The 18,323-nt window shown below is 43.5% G+C and overlaps 1 protein-coding gene across 1 annotated transcript in view; it reads left to right on the top strand.

The window, feature by feature from the left end:
• LOC112237660 (disabled homolog 2-interacting protein) overlaps positions 1-18,323 on the top strand; it is a 302,902-nt gene that overhangs the window by 68,333 nt on the left and 216,246 nt on the right. Inside the window, 1 exon segment of the mRNA XM_042302491.1 lies at positions 12,591-12,700. Coding sequence (XP_042158425.1) covers positions 12,626-12,700 — 75 coding nt within the window. The 5' untranslated portion in view covers positions 12,591-12,625.

Here is an 18,323-nt window from a genome sequence, read left to right as displayed (position 1 = left end):
TTCAGATATTGACTGCTATTGATGTAAAATATTACTAGGTCTTTAAGAGTTTCTTCGGAAGATAACTGCTCTATAAATATTATTTCGTGGTGCCCAGACTTTCTAGTTAATTACATTTACATGATTAGCTCAATCAGGTAACATTAATTACAGAGAAAGGATTTTATAGAATAGCATGTCATATCACTTCATCCGGCATAGCCAAAGACCCTGGGGCAGCAGGGTAGCCTAGTGGTTAGAGCGTTGGACTAGTAGCCGGAAGGTTGCAAGTTCAAGCCCCCAAGCTGACAAGGTACAAATCTGTCGTTCTGCCCCTGAACAGGCAATTAACCCACTGTTCCTAGGCTGTCATTGAAAATAAGAATTTGTTCTTAACTGACTTGCCTAGTGAAATAAAGGTAAAATAATGTTTTTTAAACGTGACAATTGCCAAGGCAAACGTATAGACACATATCAAATCCATGATGACGCAGATAGATTATAATAGGAAAAATAATAATACTCAATTTGTAATAACAATTAACAGGACCATACAATAAGAAATGAATGAGGACAATAATGAACTAGTGAGAACGACACAGTTGTTATTCTGGTTGTTCATTCCACTGGCAGCTAATATGGCACAAAGTTTTTTTTCCCAAAAGATGTTGTATTTTCTTCTTTTCTGTTGTGGTCTCAAGATGTTTGTATTTGATTACAATTTTGGGAAAGAAAATTGCCCCTACGTCTGTATAGTTCTCGCAGTGTAGGAGAAATGCAACTCTATCTTCACCTCTCTCTGAGTGCAGAGTGAGCACAACCTGTCCTCTCTGGGTAGCCAGATGTGTCTGTGACAGCTGGTCTCTATAACCAGGCTGTGATCTCTGAGTCTGTACATAGTCAGAGTTGTCCTCAGTTTTCTATCAGTCACATTGGTTCGATAGTCCGCCACCATGTACTCTCTCTCTCTCTGTCTGTCTATTTAAATTCAATTTCAACTTAAGGGGCTTTATTGGCATGGGAAACATATGCTAACATTGCCAAGGCAAGTGAAATAGATAATAAGCAAAGTGAAATAAACCACAAAAAATAACAGTAAACTTTACTGTTCCAAAAGAATAAAGACATTTCAAATGTCATATTATGTATATATACAGTGTTGTAATGATGTGCAAATAGTTAAAGTAAAAAAGGGAAAATAAATAAACAGAAATATGGTTTGTATTTACAATGGTATTTGTTCTTCACTGGTTGCCCTTTTCTTGTGGCAACAGGTCACAAATCTTGCTGCTTTGACAGCACACTGTGGTATTTCACCCAGTAGATATGGGAGTTTATCAAAATTGGATTTGTTTTCTAATTCTTTGTGGGTCTGTGTAATCTGAGGTAAATATGTGTCTCTAATATGGTCATACATTTGGCAGGAGGTTAGGAAGTGCAGCTCAGTTTCCATCTTATTTTGTGGGCAGTGTGCACATAACCTGTCTTCTCTTGAGAGTCAGGTCTGCCTTCGGCGGCCTTTCTCAATAGCAAGGCTATGCGCACTGAGTCTGTACATATTCAAGGCTTTCCTTAATCTTAAGGATCGGACCCTGTAGCTCAGGCATTGAAGCAAGGATATGCATGTTCTTGATACCATTTGAAAGGAAACACTTTGAACTTTGTGGAAATGTGAAATGAATATAGGAGAATTTAACACATTAGATCTGGTAAAAGAAAATACAAAGAGAAAAATAACCTTTTTTTGCCATAAAGTATTATTCCAGCCCAGGCACAATTTAGATGTTGGCCACTAGATGGCAGCAGTGTTTGTGCAAAGTTTTAACAGATTAACAAGAATGTAAGCTTTCTGCCAATATCAGATATGTCTATGACAAAAATGTTCTTGTTACTTACAACCTCATGCTAATCGCATTAGCCTACGTTAGCTCAACCGTCCCATGGGAGACCCACCGATCCTGAAGAAGTTTTAATTCTGGGTCAGTCACAGTGGTCAGGTATTCCTCCACTGTGTACTCTCTGTTTAGGGCCAAATAGCATTCTAGTTTGCTCAGTTTTTCATTAATTCTTTCCAATGTGTCAAATAATTATATTTTTGTTTTCTCATGATTTGATTGGGTCTAATCTCTCTCTCTCTCTCTCTCTCTCTCTTTATCTCAATACTTTGTTATAAACCCTTTGTTGGCAATGACAGAGGTCAAATGTTTTCTGTATGTCTTCACAAGGTTTTCACACACTGTTGCTGGTATTTTGGCCCATTCCTCCATGCAGATCTCCTCTAGAGCAGTGATGTTTTGGGGCTGTTGCTGGGCAACACAGACTTTCAACTCCCTCCAAAGATTTTCTATGGGGTTGAGATCTGGAGACTGGCTAGGCCACTCCAGGACCTTGAAATGCTTCTTATGAAGCCACTCCTTCGTTGCCCGGGCGGTGTGTTTGGGATCATTGTCATGCTGAAAGACCCAGTCACGTTTCATCTTCAATGCCCTTGCTGATGGAAGGAGGATTTCACTCAAAAACTCATGATACATGGCCCCATTCATTCTTTCCTTTACACGGATCAGTCGTCCTGGTCCCTTTGCAGAAAAACAGCCCAAAGCATGATGTTTCCACCCCCATGCCTCACAGTAGGTATGGTGTTCTTTGGATGCAACTCAGCATTCTTTGTCCTCCAAACACGACGAGTTGAGATTTACCAAAAAGTTATATTTTGGTTTCATCTGACCATATGACATTCTCCCAATCTTCTTCTGGATCATCCAAATGCTCTCTAGCAAACTTCAGACAGGCCTGGACATGTACTGGCTTAAGCAGGGGGACACGTCTGGCACTGCAGGATTTGAGTCCCTGGCTGCGTAGTCTATTACTGATGGTAGGCTTTGTTACTTTGGTCCCAGCTCTCTGCAGGTCATTCACTAGGTCCCCCCATGTAGTTCTGGGATTTTTGCTCACCGTTTTTGTGATCATTTTGACCCCACGGCGTGAGATCTTGCGTGGAGACCCAGATCGAGGGAGATTATCAGTGGTCTTGTATGTCTTCCATTTCCTAATAATTGCTCCCACAGTTGATTTCTTCAAACCAAGCTGCTTACCTATTGCAGATTTAGTCTTCCCAGTCTGGTGCAGGTCTACAATTTTGTTTCTGGTGTCTTTTGACAGCTCTTTGGTCTTGGCCATAGTGGAGTTTGGAGTGTGACTGTTTGAGGTTGTGGACAGGTGTCTTTTATACTGATAACAAGTTTAAACAGGTGCCATTTATACAGGTAACGAGTGAAGGACAGAGGAGCCTCTTAAAGAAGAAGTTACAGGTCTGTGAGAGCCAGAAATCTGACCAAATACTTATTTACCACCATAATTTGCAAATAAATTCATTAAAAATCCTACAATGTGATTTTCTGGATTTTTTTTCTCATTTTGTCTGTCATAGTTGAAGTGTACCTATGATGAAAATTACAGGCCTCTCTCATCTTTTTAAGTGGGAGAACTTGCACAATTGGTGGCTGACTAAGTACTTTTTTGCCCCACTGTATATCTCTTTTAGCTTTGTGTGGAAACTGAATGCTGGGAGTGTATGTGCAGCTGATACTGACACCCTTCTCTCTCCATTAACCCAATGAGACTCATCTCATAACATTTGCAATTAACGATTTTTCTTATTGTGACCAGTGGACTAGAGTTGAGCATATCTGTTTTTGTGTTATGCTTGTCACTTGTGTAAGTACAGCTTTCGGCCTTTTCTGTGAAAATTCCATTAAATATCTCGCTCGCAGCATTTCACTGACAACAAGACATGAACATCTGCACAATGATGAAATAAATAAATATGTGAGATAATAAGCAGAGTGCTCAATGAGTGACATGAAACAACTTTTCATATTCAGGCAAAGAGAACGATGTTTCTGCAGTGGTGTCAGCCAGTCAAGACAAGTGTTGCTTGTCTCACAGTTGAGAGGAGGGAATAAAGAGGGTGATGTATTTGTGAAGGGGGAGAGGAGAAAAATAGAAAAAGGGAGAGCGAAAAGAAAGAGAAGAGCAGAAGATATCCCTCCAGACAGAGGCAGAGAGTAAACAGAATCTTAGCTCTCGGACAGCCTGTGATTTTCACTCATCATATCACTGGTCCCTCTCAGCATGCAGTGTTTGTGTGTGTGTGTGTGTGTTTTATACTGCAGCTATCCTCTCTCTCCTGTGATAACTGCATAGATGTGTGATCCCTTCAGAATAGTTGAGTTCTTTTTTTGGCTGAAGGAAGAGAGAAAATAACTTTAAAAGGTCATAAAGACTACCTATGGCTATCCAAAACAACATGCCAAGGGCATACTCAGATCTCTGTATTCATTGGGTGTGTTGTCTCTGTCAGGATGAGTCAAAAGCCTGACCATTTATTCATAGACAACAAGACAACAAGCTGCGAGGGTACTAAAAGCACTTAAAAAATAAGATGTTTTGTTGTCACGTACACCAGATAGGTGTGGTAAAATGTGTTGTTCTACTGGGTTAGCCATAGTAGTACGGCACCACTGGAACAAATTAGGGTGCCTTGCTGAAGGCACATTGGCAGATTTTTTACCTTGTCAGCGCAGGTATTCGAACCAGCAACCTTTCCATTACTGGCCCAACGCTATAACTGTTAGGCTACCTGCCCGCCAAGGCTAGACTACCTCTAGTAGAGTACAGTGTGTGTGTGTTTGTGTGTGTGTGGCAATAAAGACGGAAGGTGATTTTCCATTCACACTATTTCTAGTCCTTACACCTCTCTCTCATATGATGAGTCCTCTCCTCTACAGCTCCTCTTTCTAAATGAGTCACTATGTTAAGTAGCTCTATGGTGCTTCCACAATGAGAAGACATTTACATAAGTTGTTCTCAGTAGAAGCTTACCTAATCTGAACAGTGATTGCGGCTAGAACACAAACCCAGACCAATCCCTACGCAGACCAATCCCTACGCAGACCAATCCCTACGCAGACCAATCCCTACCCAGACCAATCCCTACCCAGACCAATCCCTACCCAGACCAATCCCTACCCAGACCAATCCCTACCCAGACCAATCCCTACCCAGACCAATCCCTACCCAGACCAATCCCTACGCACTCCCAGGCACCTTGAAAAGAATTGCACTGGAATAGATACCGTTTTTTTTGCGTTGATCTTAACGTTTTTTGTACATAATGTTCCGGCTATTGTTTCCGCCGTTGTTTCGCATTGTTTCCTTTTCAGAACAGCGATCACTAACCTCAATTTGGATTAAAATGTCTTCTTCAAGGAGTCGGCGACACCGGACATACTGCTCACCCCAGACCAGTCCCTAATTGCAGAGCCTCGGAAGAGAAAGTGGCGGTGGAAAAGAGGCCTACGTGCGGGGACCCTGACGAAACCATATCGGCGAGTAGATAACCTGCCTCAATCCTCCGTGCTACTGGCGAATGTACAATAACTGGAGAACAAATTGGACAAGCTCAGTTTGACACTATCCTATCAACGAGACCTGAAGAATTGTAATAACCTTTTGTTTCTCGGAGTCATGGCTGAACAAGGACATGAATAACATACATTTTTTCTATGCATCGGCAGGACGGAACGGCAGCTTCAGGTAAGCTCAAAGGGGGAGGTGTTTGTCTCTTTATTAACACAGCTGGCACTTGATCTCTAATATTAAGGAAGTCTCGAGGTTCTACTCACCTGAGTTAGAATACCTCGTAATAAGCTATAGACCATACTATATACCAAGAGTTTTCATCTATATTTGTCATAGATGTCTATTTACCACTACAAATCAATGCTGGCTCTAAGACTGCACTCAACAAGCTGTATAGGGCCATAAGCTAACAAGAAAATGCTCATCCAGAGGTGGCCAGGACTGTTTCGCTAGCACAGACTGGAATATGTTCCAGGATTCATCCGATGGCACTGAGGAGTTGACCACATCAGTCACCAGCTTCATTAATAAGTGCATTGACAATGTCGTTCCCACAGTAACCGTATGTACATATCCCAACTAGAAGCCATGGATTACAAGCAACATCTGCACATGAGCTAAAGGCTAGAGCTGCCGCTTTCAAGGAGCATGACACTAATCCAAACGCTTATAAGAAATCCCACTAGGACCTCCGACGTCAAACAGGCAAAGCATCAATACAGGACTAAGATTGAATCGTACTACACCGGCTCTGATGCTCGTCGGATGTGACAGGGCTTGCAAACTATCACAGATGTTATTTAAGCTTTATTTTGACAGGGAAAACATATTGAGACAGGTCTCTTTTCCAAATGTTCCCTGTGTAATCGAATATAAGAATACACATTATACACACACAAAAAAAAAATATATATATATATATATATATATATATATATACACAGTGGGGCAAAAAAGTATTTAGTCAGCCACCAATTGTGCAAGTTCTCCTACTTAAAAAGATGAGAGAGGCCTGTAATTTTCATCATAGGTACACTTCAACTATGACAGACAAAATGAGAAAAAAGAATCCAGAAAATCACGTTGTAGGATTTTTAATGAATTTATTTGCAAATTATGGTGGAAAATAAGTATTTGGTCAATAACAAAAGTTTATCTCAATACTTTGTTATATACCCTTTGTTGGCAATGACAGAGGTCAAACGTTTTCTGTAAGTCTTCACAAGGTTTTCACACACTGTTGCTGGTATTTTGGCCCATTCCTCCATGCAGATCTCCTCTAGAGCAGTGATGTTTTGGGGCTGTTGCTGGGCAACATGGACTTTCAACTCCCTCCAAAGATTTTCTATGGGGTTGAGATCTGGAGACTGGCTAGGCCACTCCAGGACCTTGAAATGCTTCTTACGAAGCCACTCCTCCGTTGCCCGGGCGGTGTGTTTGGGATCATTGTCATGCTGAAAGACCCAGCCACGTTTCATCTTCAATGCCCTTGCTGATGGAAGGAGGTTTTCACTCAAAATCTCACGATACATGGCCCCATTCATTCTTTCCTTTACACGGATCAGTCGTCCTGGTCCCTTTGCAGAAAAATAGCCCAAAGCATGATGTTTCCACCCCCATGCTTCACAGTAGGTATGGTGTTCTTTGGATGCAACTCAGCATCCTTTGTCCTCCAAACACGACAAGGTGAGTTTTTACCAAAAAGTTATATTTTGGTTTCATCTGACCATATGACATTCTCCCAATCTTCTTCTGGATCATCCAAATGCTCTCTAGCAAACTTCAGACGGGCCTGGACATGTACTGGCTTAAGCAGGGGGACATGTCTGGCACTGCAGGATTTGAGTCCCTGGCGGCGTAGTGTGTTACTGATGGTAGGCTTTGTTACTTTGGTCCCAGCTCTCTGCAGGTCATTCACTAGGTCCCCCCGTGTGATTCTGGGATTTTTGCTCACCGTTCTTGTGATCATTTTGACCCCACGGGGTGAGATCTTGCGTGGAGCCCCAGATCGAGGGAGAATATCAGTGGTCTTGTATGTCTTCCATTTCCTAATAATTGCTCCCACATTTGATTTCTTCAAACCAAGCTGCTTACCTATTGCAGATTCAGTCTTCCCAGCCTGGTGCAGGTCTACAATTTTGTTTCTGGTGTCTTTTGACAGCTCTTTGGTCTTGGCCATAGTGGAGTTTGGAGTGTGACTGTTTGAGGTTGTGGACAGGTGTCTTTTATACTGATAACAAGTTCAAACAGGCGCCATTAATACAGGTAACGAGTGGAGGACAGAGGAGCCTCTTAAAGAAGAAGTTACAGGTCTGTGAGAGCCAGAAATCTTGCTTGTTTGTAGGTGACCATATACCTACAAGTGGAGTGGACTTTAGACCAAAAAGCTCTATTTTTGTCTCATCAGACCACATGACCTTCTCCCATTCCTCCTCTGGATCATCCAGATGGTCATTGGCAAACTTCAGACGGGCCTGGACATGCGCTGGCTTGAGCAGGGGGACCTTGCGTGCGCTGCAGGATTTTAATCCATGACGGCGTGACGGCGTAGTGTGTTACTAATGGTTTTCTTTGAGACTCTGGTGCAGTTAATACAGGTAATGAGTGGAGAACAGGAGGGTCAGGTCTGTGAGAGCCGGAATTCTTACTGGTTGGTAGGTGATCAACTACTTATGTCATGCAATAAAATGCAAAATAATTACTTAAAAATCACACAATGTGATTTTCTGGATTTTTGTTTTAGATTCCGTCTCTCATAGTGGAAGTGTACCTATGATAAAAATTACAGACCTCTACATGCTTTGTAAGTAGGAAAACCTGCGTAGTGTGTCAAATACTTGTTCTCCCCACTGTATATATATATATATATATAAAATAAGTGACGAGGTTAAAAACTGTCACCTGTAACAAAACGAAGGGCACTATGGTAGATGGCATCCAAAGAGTAGTTGCAGCTGCACTTTGAAAAATAATGTCACCGTATTTAAGGACAGATAAAAATGTTAATTGAATAATCTGCTTCCCATTGTTTAGAGAAAGTCACAATCTCTGTAGAAAACGACAACTTTAAGTCTTAGCTTCTTAACCAGCTCATCTCTATGTTTTCTAAACGTCAAATCCACATCAATCCAAATGCCTAAGTATTTATATGCAGGAACACGTTATATTGGAGAATCATCTAATGAGTGAACATGTAGTTCATCTGAAACAATCTTACAAGAGTTTAAAATAAAAACGTTTTTGTTTTGCCTGTATTAAGCACACGTTTTAAATCAGCAAGGGATTCCTGTATAGGTATTACATCTTACTGTAATTTTGACACAGAACAACAGTCAGGGCAATAGGATACATAATAGTATCATCTGCATATAAATGAAGTTGACCATTTTTAACAAATTGACCAATAGTGTTTATATAAATAGTGAAGAGAACCGATCCTGAAATCATCCCCTGTTGTACACCTTTATCTACTTCAAGAAATTCAGACTTAACCTCATCAATCATGATGGCTTGAGTTCTGTCAATAAGATAATCGTGAGACCATGAAAAGGCATCAGTGTATCCAGTATGTTTCTCTTTCCCGTGTATCATTACATCAGATGCTATCTATTGTCTCTCTGTTTTATAACAGTGTGAGGCATTACCTCACCATACACTGTGCTTAACACAAATACACAGACAATAGCACACACAGACGTTGACACAGCCACACACGCTAACATGAATGGATCCCTGGGGACCCTGGAGTTTCAAGTTGAAGCTGTTTGAACCTGAGTGCTTTCTTGGCAGGAGGGGAATCCATTGTTTCAGTGAGAGGAGGGAATGAGAGCATGCCTCTCCCTGGAATGTCCTGGTCAGGGTGTCTGCAGGGTAGTGTGTGCTCCAGGCCCTGCTCCACTCCGGATGGTCAGAGGAAGCATGCTGTCTGACTCCAGGCTCACAGAGGCTAATGAGACAGTCTACCTCAGAGGAGACATGCCTAACTATGACAGCTTACCTATGTAGTGCTTATGGAGCTCTATAAAGCCTTGATAAGTTGTTTTCAGTAAAGCTACCCTGGAAGAGGAGTAACTACAATGAATGTATGTTTATGAGTTGACTGTATATATGTGTGCACAATCAGGCACGGAAGGGATTTTCAAACCTCCCCATCTCTTACAGAGTTGTCAGTTTAATGAAAACGGGAGAATGGGAGAGCAGGTGTGATCAGCACCGATTTGGCGGTACTGTAGGTATAGGTAGCTAACAAAAGAGACTTTAGAATTCTCTGTCAGTCAGTTGGGGCAAGTTGGTGGGGTTGCCATGGGAATGGAGCATTGAGAAAATTGTTCATTGTGGCAAACCAAGGAGGGAGAGAGAGGGGAGAGAGGAGCGAAAGTGAGAGAAATGTAGCTGTCACTCCTAAGGCTGGCAGTGACAAATGGGTCAGCGACAGACACATGTAATAGAGTTCTGACTATGAGAGAGAGAGAGAGAGAGAGAGAGCAAGAGAGCGAGAGACCCCACATACTGCATACACGTGTAGAAAGACACACACAACTGTTTAACCACCATCTCTGTGATTTCAGCATCTTATCTGTCTCTGAGGGACACATGCTGTTTCTCAAGCGGGGTCTTTGATGTCGCTATGGTGACTCTCTCCAACTCCTCCATCCAGCCTCTTATCTTCCCCTGACAGACCCCATAGAGGGCAATTAACTAGACACTCAGAGACCCAGTCTGAGCAGCGTTACAAAAGCCAAGCCAGTTGACTGCCATCTGTGCATCATCATCCCCCAGGTCCCCTGACACCCACACTGCCTGGTGGTGTGAGACTGTCCTATTAACTAACTGTTAGGAGGGATGAAGGGAAGAACAGGGAGATGGAGAGAGGGAGGGAGGGGGGACGTTTTATTGGGCTATGGAGGAGGAAGTGAAGAAGAAGTTGGAAGAAGAGTTGAAGCAGAGGAAGTTTGAGAGAGAGGAGGATGAAGGAGAAAAGGAGGAGAAAGGGGAGAAGGGCTTGTACAGGCCAGATAGTTTAACCTCATTGAGTAGTGGGCAATAAAACCACACCTCTCATAGATAACAATATAACCACACCTCTCATAGATAACAATATAACCACACCTCTCATAGATAACAATAGAACCACACCTCTCATAGATAACAATAGAACCACACCTCTCATAGATAACAATAGAACCACACCTCTCATAGATATCAATATAACCACACCTCTCATAGATAACCACACCTCTCATAGATAAAACATCTGCTGTGTGTGCCCTCTAACGGACCTTACAGATAACACACACACCTCTATCTGCTGCCACACACACACACAAGCCTGCGCACACACAACACACACACACACACACTGAGAAATATTATCTTAAAGTGCCTGATATGCTGCTGCCATGGCAACAAGGGGATTAATTGTCCCTCAATGAGAATATTGAGGATGTTGGAATGTTTCATTAACTCACACAGGGGCAACTTCAACGTGCATTTCTAGTACCTCTGTTTGGCTATTGCACCTCCTGCTTTTCCCATTCCCTAATGGTACGCAGATGTGTGTGTGTGGGATTCACATCTGGCCCCTGCATATGTTCACAATGTGAGAGGAAACCACTGTAATATACTGTACTCTATACACTACACACACACACCCCATTATGTGATGGAGAAATTTGTGTGTAAAATCCTACTGCAGGCTGCTACACATGTTGCAACCATCTGCACAGTGCTGTGTACCATACGTCCTTTAGCAGACCCTCTTATCCAGAGTGACTGCCTACATTTTCGCACTTGTCCCCCTGTGTGAATCAAACCCTCAACCGTGGTTTTACAAGCACCTTGCTCTACCAACTGAGCCACACATGATACTCTGTGCACTAATACAGCCGACAGTCCTGTTACACAGCTGACAGTCTAATTTACTGTAGCAAGGCTTTGGTTGACAAGCTAACAGACAGACAGACAGACAGACAGACAGACAGACAGACAGACAGACAGACAGACAGACAGACAGACAGACAGACAGACAGACAGACAGACAGACAGACAGACAGACAGACAGACAGACAGACAGACAGACAGACAGACAGACAGACAGACAGACAGACAGACAGACAGACAGACAGACAGACAGAAACCCTGAATGCTCTTCTCAATGTCTTCCTTTCCCTCAAGGCTTGAGGTATCAGTGAGGGGTGATTTAAGGGATACCAGTTGTGTGTGTTGTGTGTTTCTATCCAAACATGTGTCAACTGTCAAAACAAGTATTGCAAGTTTCAGGTCTCTACTAACTGACATACAATCAGAGTTGTTGTGTACCAAGCATGTATCCAACAGAAATAGTGAAAGGTTATGTTAGTTCACTACATGGCAGCCAATGGTTAATATCAGTCCTGTTCTTTACTGCACCATAGTCTGAAGTCTCTGTATGGAAATGCATACTGGCATGTCTCACATTCCTGTAGTGGACATGTCCCGGTCTGTAGCACATGGTACCTAATGTCTCTGAGCGATAACAATCAATGTCTGTGATAACATGAATCACATGAAATCACTCTGCATTGAAAACACTTACAGTGGAGGCTGGTGGGAGGAGCTATAGGAGGACGGGCTCATTGTAATGGCTGGAATGGAATCAATGGAATGGAGTCAAGCATGTGGTTTCCATGTGCTTGATACCATTCCATTTATTCCATACCAACCTTTACAATGAGCCTATCCTCCTATAGCTCCTCCCACCAGCCACCACTGACATAGAACACACATTGATAGAGAAAGAAGTATCAGAGGCAGATTAGATCAGAGGGCTTTCTATTTAGAGACATCAGACACTCTCTGTGTCTCTCTCTGTCTCTCTCTCCCTCTCTCCCTGTCTCTGTGTCTCTCTCTGTCTCTCTCCCTCTCTCTCTGTCTCTCTGTCTCTTTCTCTGTCTCTCTCTCTGTCTCTATCTCTCTCTCTGTCTCTCTGTGTCTCACTCTGTCTCTCTCTCTTTCTCTCTCTCTTTCTCTTTCTCTGTCTCTCTGTCTCTTGCTCTGTCTCTCTCTCCCTCCCTCTCTCTCTGTCTCTCTCTCTCTCTCTGTCTCTCTCTCTCTCTCTCTCTCTCTCTCCGTGTCTCTCTCTCTCTCTATATATATATATATATAGATCTATAAATATATCTCTCTCTATCTCTCTCTCCTTCTCTCAGCAGAATCGCCCCCTGAGAGAACAGGCCGCAGACGGAGTATGCCCGGTAGCGCCCCGGACAAGACCATACCACCCATGGAACCTGCCGCCGCAGCCACACCCTTCAGAGTCACTGTAAGTACTGACCTACTGGTGTGTGTGTGCGTGTGTGTGTGTGTGTGTGTGTGTGTGTGTGTGTGTGTGTGTGTGTGTGTGTGTGTGTGTGTGTGTGTGTGTGTGTGTGTGTGTGTGTGTGTGTGTGTGTGTGTGTGTGCGTAGGGCTGGGTGATATATTGTATGTTGATGTATAGTGGTATGGATTCTCACAGTACTGTCTACATAACGATATGTTGATGCAGTGCTAAATGACTGAAATGTTCTACACACACACACACACACACACACACACACACACACACACACACACACACACACACACACTGACACACATATAGTCCCACAGACAAACAAACAGACAGCCACACACCCACACACACACACACACACAGACAGACAAACAGACACCCACACTAACACACACACGCACGCAGGCAGACAGGCAGGCAGGCAGGCAGGCAGGCAGACAGACAGACAGACAGACAGACAGACAGACAGACAGACAGACAGACAGACAGACAGACAGACAGACAGACAGACAGACAGACAGACAGACACGCATACACACACGCATACACGCATACACACACGCGTACACACTAACACACACCCACACACACCGACAGACAGACACACAGAGAGACACACACACTAACACACATCCACACACATACAGACAGACACACAGACACACATACACACACAAACACACACCCACACAGACAGACAGGCAGAGAGACACACACACTAACACACACCCACACACACACAGACAGACAGACACACACACACAGACACACACACACACACACAAAGTGCTTCTGTCTGTCCATCATCATGTATCTCTAAATGAACACTGAGTCAGTTCTCACCATGTTTTATTCAGTAAATAATGACAGCTAGTTAATCAACTGCAGAAATGCACTGAGTCGTCAATTAGCAGTTAATTACTTATTAGCAGAACACATCCCCATCAATAAGAGATTGGAGTAAAGATGAGAGTGGAGAAGAGGACCTCTGGGTAAACTGTAAACTGACATCAGAATAGGATGTATATTCATGGCTAAACCAATGGAAATGCTTCACTATCCACTGCAGAACTATTTGATTGGTTCATACAGAGATTCATTCTATAGACTGAGAACTGTAGAATAGCTCCACTCATGTTTTTTACTAGTTTCCCACTTAATAAAACTGTAGTCTCTCTCTCTCTCTCTCTCTCTCTCTCTGCATGCTGGGAGTGATTGGTGCATGCTGGGAATTGTTTGAGTGAAGGAGTGCGTGTGTTGTGGAGAGTTAGATATTCACAACTTTCTTTCGGTTTGCTATTTCTTGGTGGAATTTTTTTGTTGATGCATGATTAACGTTATTATTTTTGTTGTGGTAGAATTAAGTATTTTGTTTTCGTATCGAAATTACCCTGATTTTGGCGGGGATGGCAGCCCGAATGGGGTTGCCGTCCCTGTCACTTCGGCATGGCTTTAGGTGTGTTACTGAAGCTGCTGTCACAGTGGAGGAGTTTCTGGTCGCCGTAGGAGAGAAGGTAGGCTATGAGAATATTGCGTATGCATCCCGGATGAATAAAGCTGTGGTGGTATTTCTTAGAGAAGAGTGTCTAGTTGATCGGATGGTTGAGCATGGTGTACTTCTTAAAGGAATGTTTATTCAAGTTACGCCGCTTTTTTCTCCGTCAACAAGGGTAACGATTTCAAATGTACCACCGTTTATTCCAAATGAGCTATTGGAGCGCGAGTTATTGCGCTTTGGGAAGTTCGCCAGTTCAATTAAGGTTGTCCCGTTGGGTTGCAAACACCCGGCGTTGAAACAGGTAATGTCATTTCGGCGACAGGTGTTTATGTTTTTGGACTCACCGGAGCAGACTTTAGAGTTATCGTTTAAAATCAAGTATGACAATAGATTGTATATGGCTTATGCTAGTACGGGTAGTCAACGGTGTTTTGAGTGTGGGGATGTTGGTCATAAGCGACATGCTTGCCCGAAAAGGGAGAAGGCAGAGGGAGGGGCACAGGTGGTCATCGTAACGCCTGGGCCCACTGATGTAGGGAGAGGTGAGCTGACAGCGGTAGAGCAGCCACAAGCACCTGTTGCTGAGGAACAAGTTATCCGTGTTGAGGGCACGGGGTTGCAACTTGTATTAGAAGGAAATGTTATGCTACAGAAAAGTATTGTTGTAGAAGGTAAGGATGTATCTGAAGAGCCAGTTCCTCAGACTGGTGAGCAGGTGCCCAGTATGAGTGCTGGGGTAAAGGAGGGGGTTCATGTGGAGCTAGGCTCCCAGGGAGTGGAGGAGATGCCCACTACGAGTGCTGGGGTTCATGTAGAGCTAGGCTCCCAGGTAGTGGAGGAGTTGCCCACTACGAGTAATGAGGTACAGGAGGGTTTGCATGTGGAGCTAGGCTCCCAGGTAGTGGAGGAGATGCCCACTACGAGTGCTGGGGTTCATGTGGAGCTAGGCTCTCAGTTAGTGGAGAAGATGCCCACTATGAGTAGTGATGTTCAGGTGGGGCTAGTCTCCCAGATAGTGGAGGAGATGCCTGGTACGAGTGATGAGGTGCAAGTGGAGAGTGTTGAAAGGGATGTGGTAGAGGGGAGTCAGTTGTCTGTGTTCTCAGCTGAGGAGGATCAAGAGAAGGATATGGATATCTCTTTGGATATGACAGCTGCTGGTGCGGACTCAGTTTATGATCTAGAGGAGGTAAATGAGTTTCTGGATCAGACTTTTGGGAAATCTGTCAAATTGGCAGATTATTTTGATGTTGATAAGTTTGTGAGGTCAGCTGTGATGTTACAGAAGACGGTGGGGTTAGACCAGCTGAGTGAGAAGAAGCGGTTTCGCTTGAGGAAATTTATTACTGCTGTTGCAGCAGCAAAAGGTGGTGGGAAACGTGTTCAGGTTAAGAGAAGAAAAAAAAATAATGATGATGACCATGCTTCATAGGGTGTCTTTTTTCTCGTTGGTTTCTCTGTGGTTTCTTCTGCTTTTCTTTTCTCTTTTCTATATGGAGGTACTAAGGGTAGGTTCTCTCAATATGAATGGGGGAAGGGACAGGAATAAGAGGGCTTGGGTATTAGAAGTAATAAAATAGAAAAGGCTTAATGTAGTTTTCCTACAGGAGACACATAGCGATGAGGAAAATGAGGTTGACTGGGGTATGTGGTGGGAGGGGCAGCATGTACTCAGTCATGGTACTAATTTCAGTGCTGGGGTGGCAATATTGTTTTCCTCAGGCTTAGGGGTGACTGTGGTATCTACAACAGAGATTGTCAAGGGTCGGGTTTTATTGGTCAAGGTGGATGTTATGGGTTTTTTTTTTTTTTTTTTTTTTAATGTTTATGCTCCTAATGAGGGTACAGAGCGTATTGCTGTATTTGATCAACTAAAGGAAATGTTAAGACAGTGTGACCAAGAGGGGTGTATGGTTTTAGGGGTGACTGGAACTGTACAGTGGATTTTACTGTTGATCGCACCGCTGAAGAACCTCACCTGCGGTCAGCCACTTGCCTGTCTGGCCTATTAACTGAGTTTGAGCTTTCTGATGTGTGGAGAGTAAGGAATGCCAAAGTTAGGCAGTACACATGGCTAAAAATTAATGAAGGTCGTGTCAGTGCAGCACGGTTAGACAGGTTGTATGTATCTGAGCAATACTGTAGTAGGGTTGGAAAGTGTGCCATTACTCCTGTGGGTTTCTCTGATCATCATATGGTTACTGTTGATATTCACTTGTCCTGTCCACGAAGGTCATCACCTTACTGGTATTTTAATGTTAAATTGTTACATGATGTCATGTTTTGTGACAGGTTTTTGTTGTTTTGGGAAAAATGGAGGGGTATAAAAGGGAATTTTGAGTCCTTGAGACAATGGTGGGAGGTTGGGAAGGCCCAAATACGAGTTTTTTGTCAACAGTATACTGCTCTGTCTCAAACTGAATTTAAAGAGACTATCAAGGCCCTTGAACAGGACATCAAATCTATTGAATTGAAGCTGCTCACTCAGAATGACCCTGGACTAGTCATGAACTTACAGGACAAGAGACATGAACTGAGGTCGTTTCTGCATGAAAGAGTGAAGGGTGCCTTGATTAGGTCTCGTTTCGCTTCCCTCAAGGATATGGATGCTCCTAGTGCTTTTTTTTTTTTAACCTAGGAAAGTCGACATTTCAACGTAAACAGATGGTCTGCCTTCGTCTCCCTGATGGGAAGGTGACCACGAATGATATTGAAATGCGTCAACATGCCGTGGATTTCTACTCGTCCCTTTATAAGGCGGAGGATTGTGACTCTATGTGTACTGAACAGTTGTTACATGGTCTTCCTAAATTGGGACCTGAGCAGAGAGTCGCATTGGACGCTGACATTACACTGCAGGAGCTGTCCACAGCAGTTATGCAGCTCTCAACAGGCCGAGCCCCTGGCATCGATGGTTTACCATCTGAGTTTTATAAGCACTTTTGGGGGTCTATTGGGGAGGACTTTTATGAAGTGATGTGTGAATCTTTTCATGAGGGTTCTCTTCCTGTATCCTGTCAACGTGCAGTGCTTTCACTGTTGCCAAAAAAGGGGGATTTGGCTCTCATAAAAAATTGGAGACCTGTTGCTTTGCTGTGCGCAGAATATAAAATTGTTTCTAAATGTCTCTCAAACAGGTTGAAAGAGTATCTGGGGTTGTTGATCCACAAGGACCAGTCCTACTGTGTACCTGATCGCTCTATTGTTGACAACTTGTTTCTGATAAGAGATGTTTTAGACATTTGTAAACTGTCTGATGTAAATGTGGGTTTACTTTCGTTGGATCAGGAGAAGGCTTTTGATCGTGTGGACCACCAGTACTTGTTTAAAATAATGAAAGCCTTTAGGTTTGGGGATGTTTTTCTGTCTTGGGTGAATTTACTGTATGCTGGAGCCTCGTGTATGGTGAAGGTGGGTGGTGGTTTAAGTTGCCCCATCCCTGTCGAAAGGGGCATCAGGCAGGGATGCCCAATTTCAGGGCAGTTATATAGTCTGGCGATTGAACCAATGCTTTGTTTTTTAAGAGCGAAGCTTACTGGTTTCTTTGTGCCAGGTGTAACGAAGGGTCCCAGGATAGCACTGTCTGCGTATGCAGATGACGTGATAGTTTTTATTACAGGGGGTGAGGATGTTAAGGTTCTCTCAAACGCTTTAAAGGTGTATGAGGGGGCCTCCTCAGCTAAAGTCAATTGGGGAAAGAGTGAAGCGCTGTGGGCAGGTCAGCTTCAGATGGGGTCTATTCCATGGTTACCAGGGGGCTTCAGTGGGGCAGAGATGGAATGAAGACTTTGGGGGTTTTTCTAGGCTCCGATGTCTTTCAAAAAAGAACTGGGAGGGTGTAGTGGAGAAAGTGTGTGCCAGACTGTCAAGGTGGAAATGGGTGTTGCCCCAGCTGTCTTATAGGGGACGGGTCCTGGTAGCTAATAATCTTGCTGCTTCTACCCTGTGGCACAGACTAATGATTTTACAGCCACCAAAGGGTCTGATACAAGAGCTTCAGAGGACCCTTGTCAATTTCTTCTGGTCTGGGCAACACTGGATTAAAGCTGCAGCCCTGTACCTGCCACTGCACGAGGGTGGGCAAGGCCTGGTGGACATTTCCTCTAGGATCACG

Source organism: Oncorhynchus tshawytscha, linkage group LG20 (genome assembly GCF_018296145.1).
Source record: "Oncorhynchus tshawytscha isolate Ot180627B linkage group LG20, Otsh_v2.0, whole genome shotgun sequence".
In the NCBI taxonomy this organism is placed as follows: Eukaryota; Metazoa; Chordata; class Actinopteri; order Salmoniformes; family Salmonidae; genus Oncorhynchus; species Oncorhynchus tshawytscha.
The sequence above is the reverse complement of the archived record's forward strand: the minus strand, read 5'-3'. Positions and strand labels throughout refer to the sequence as shown.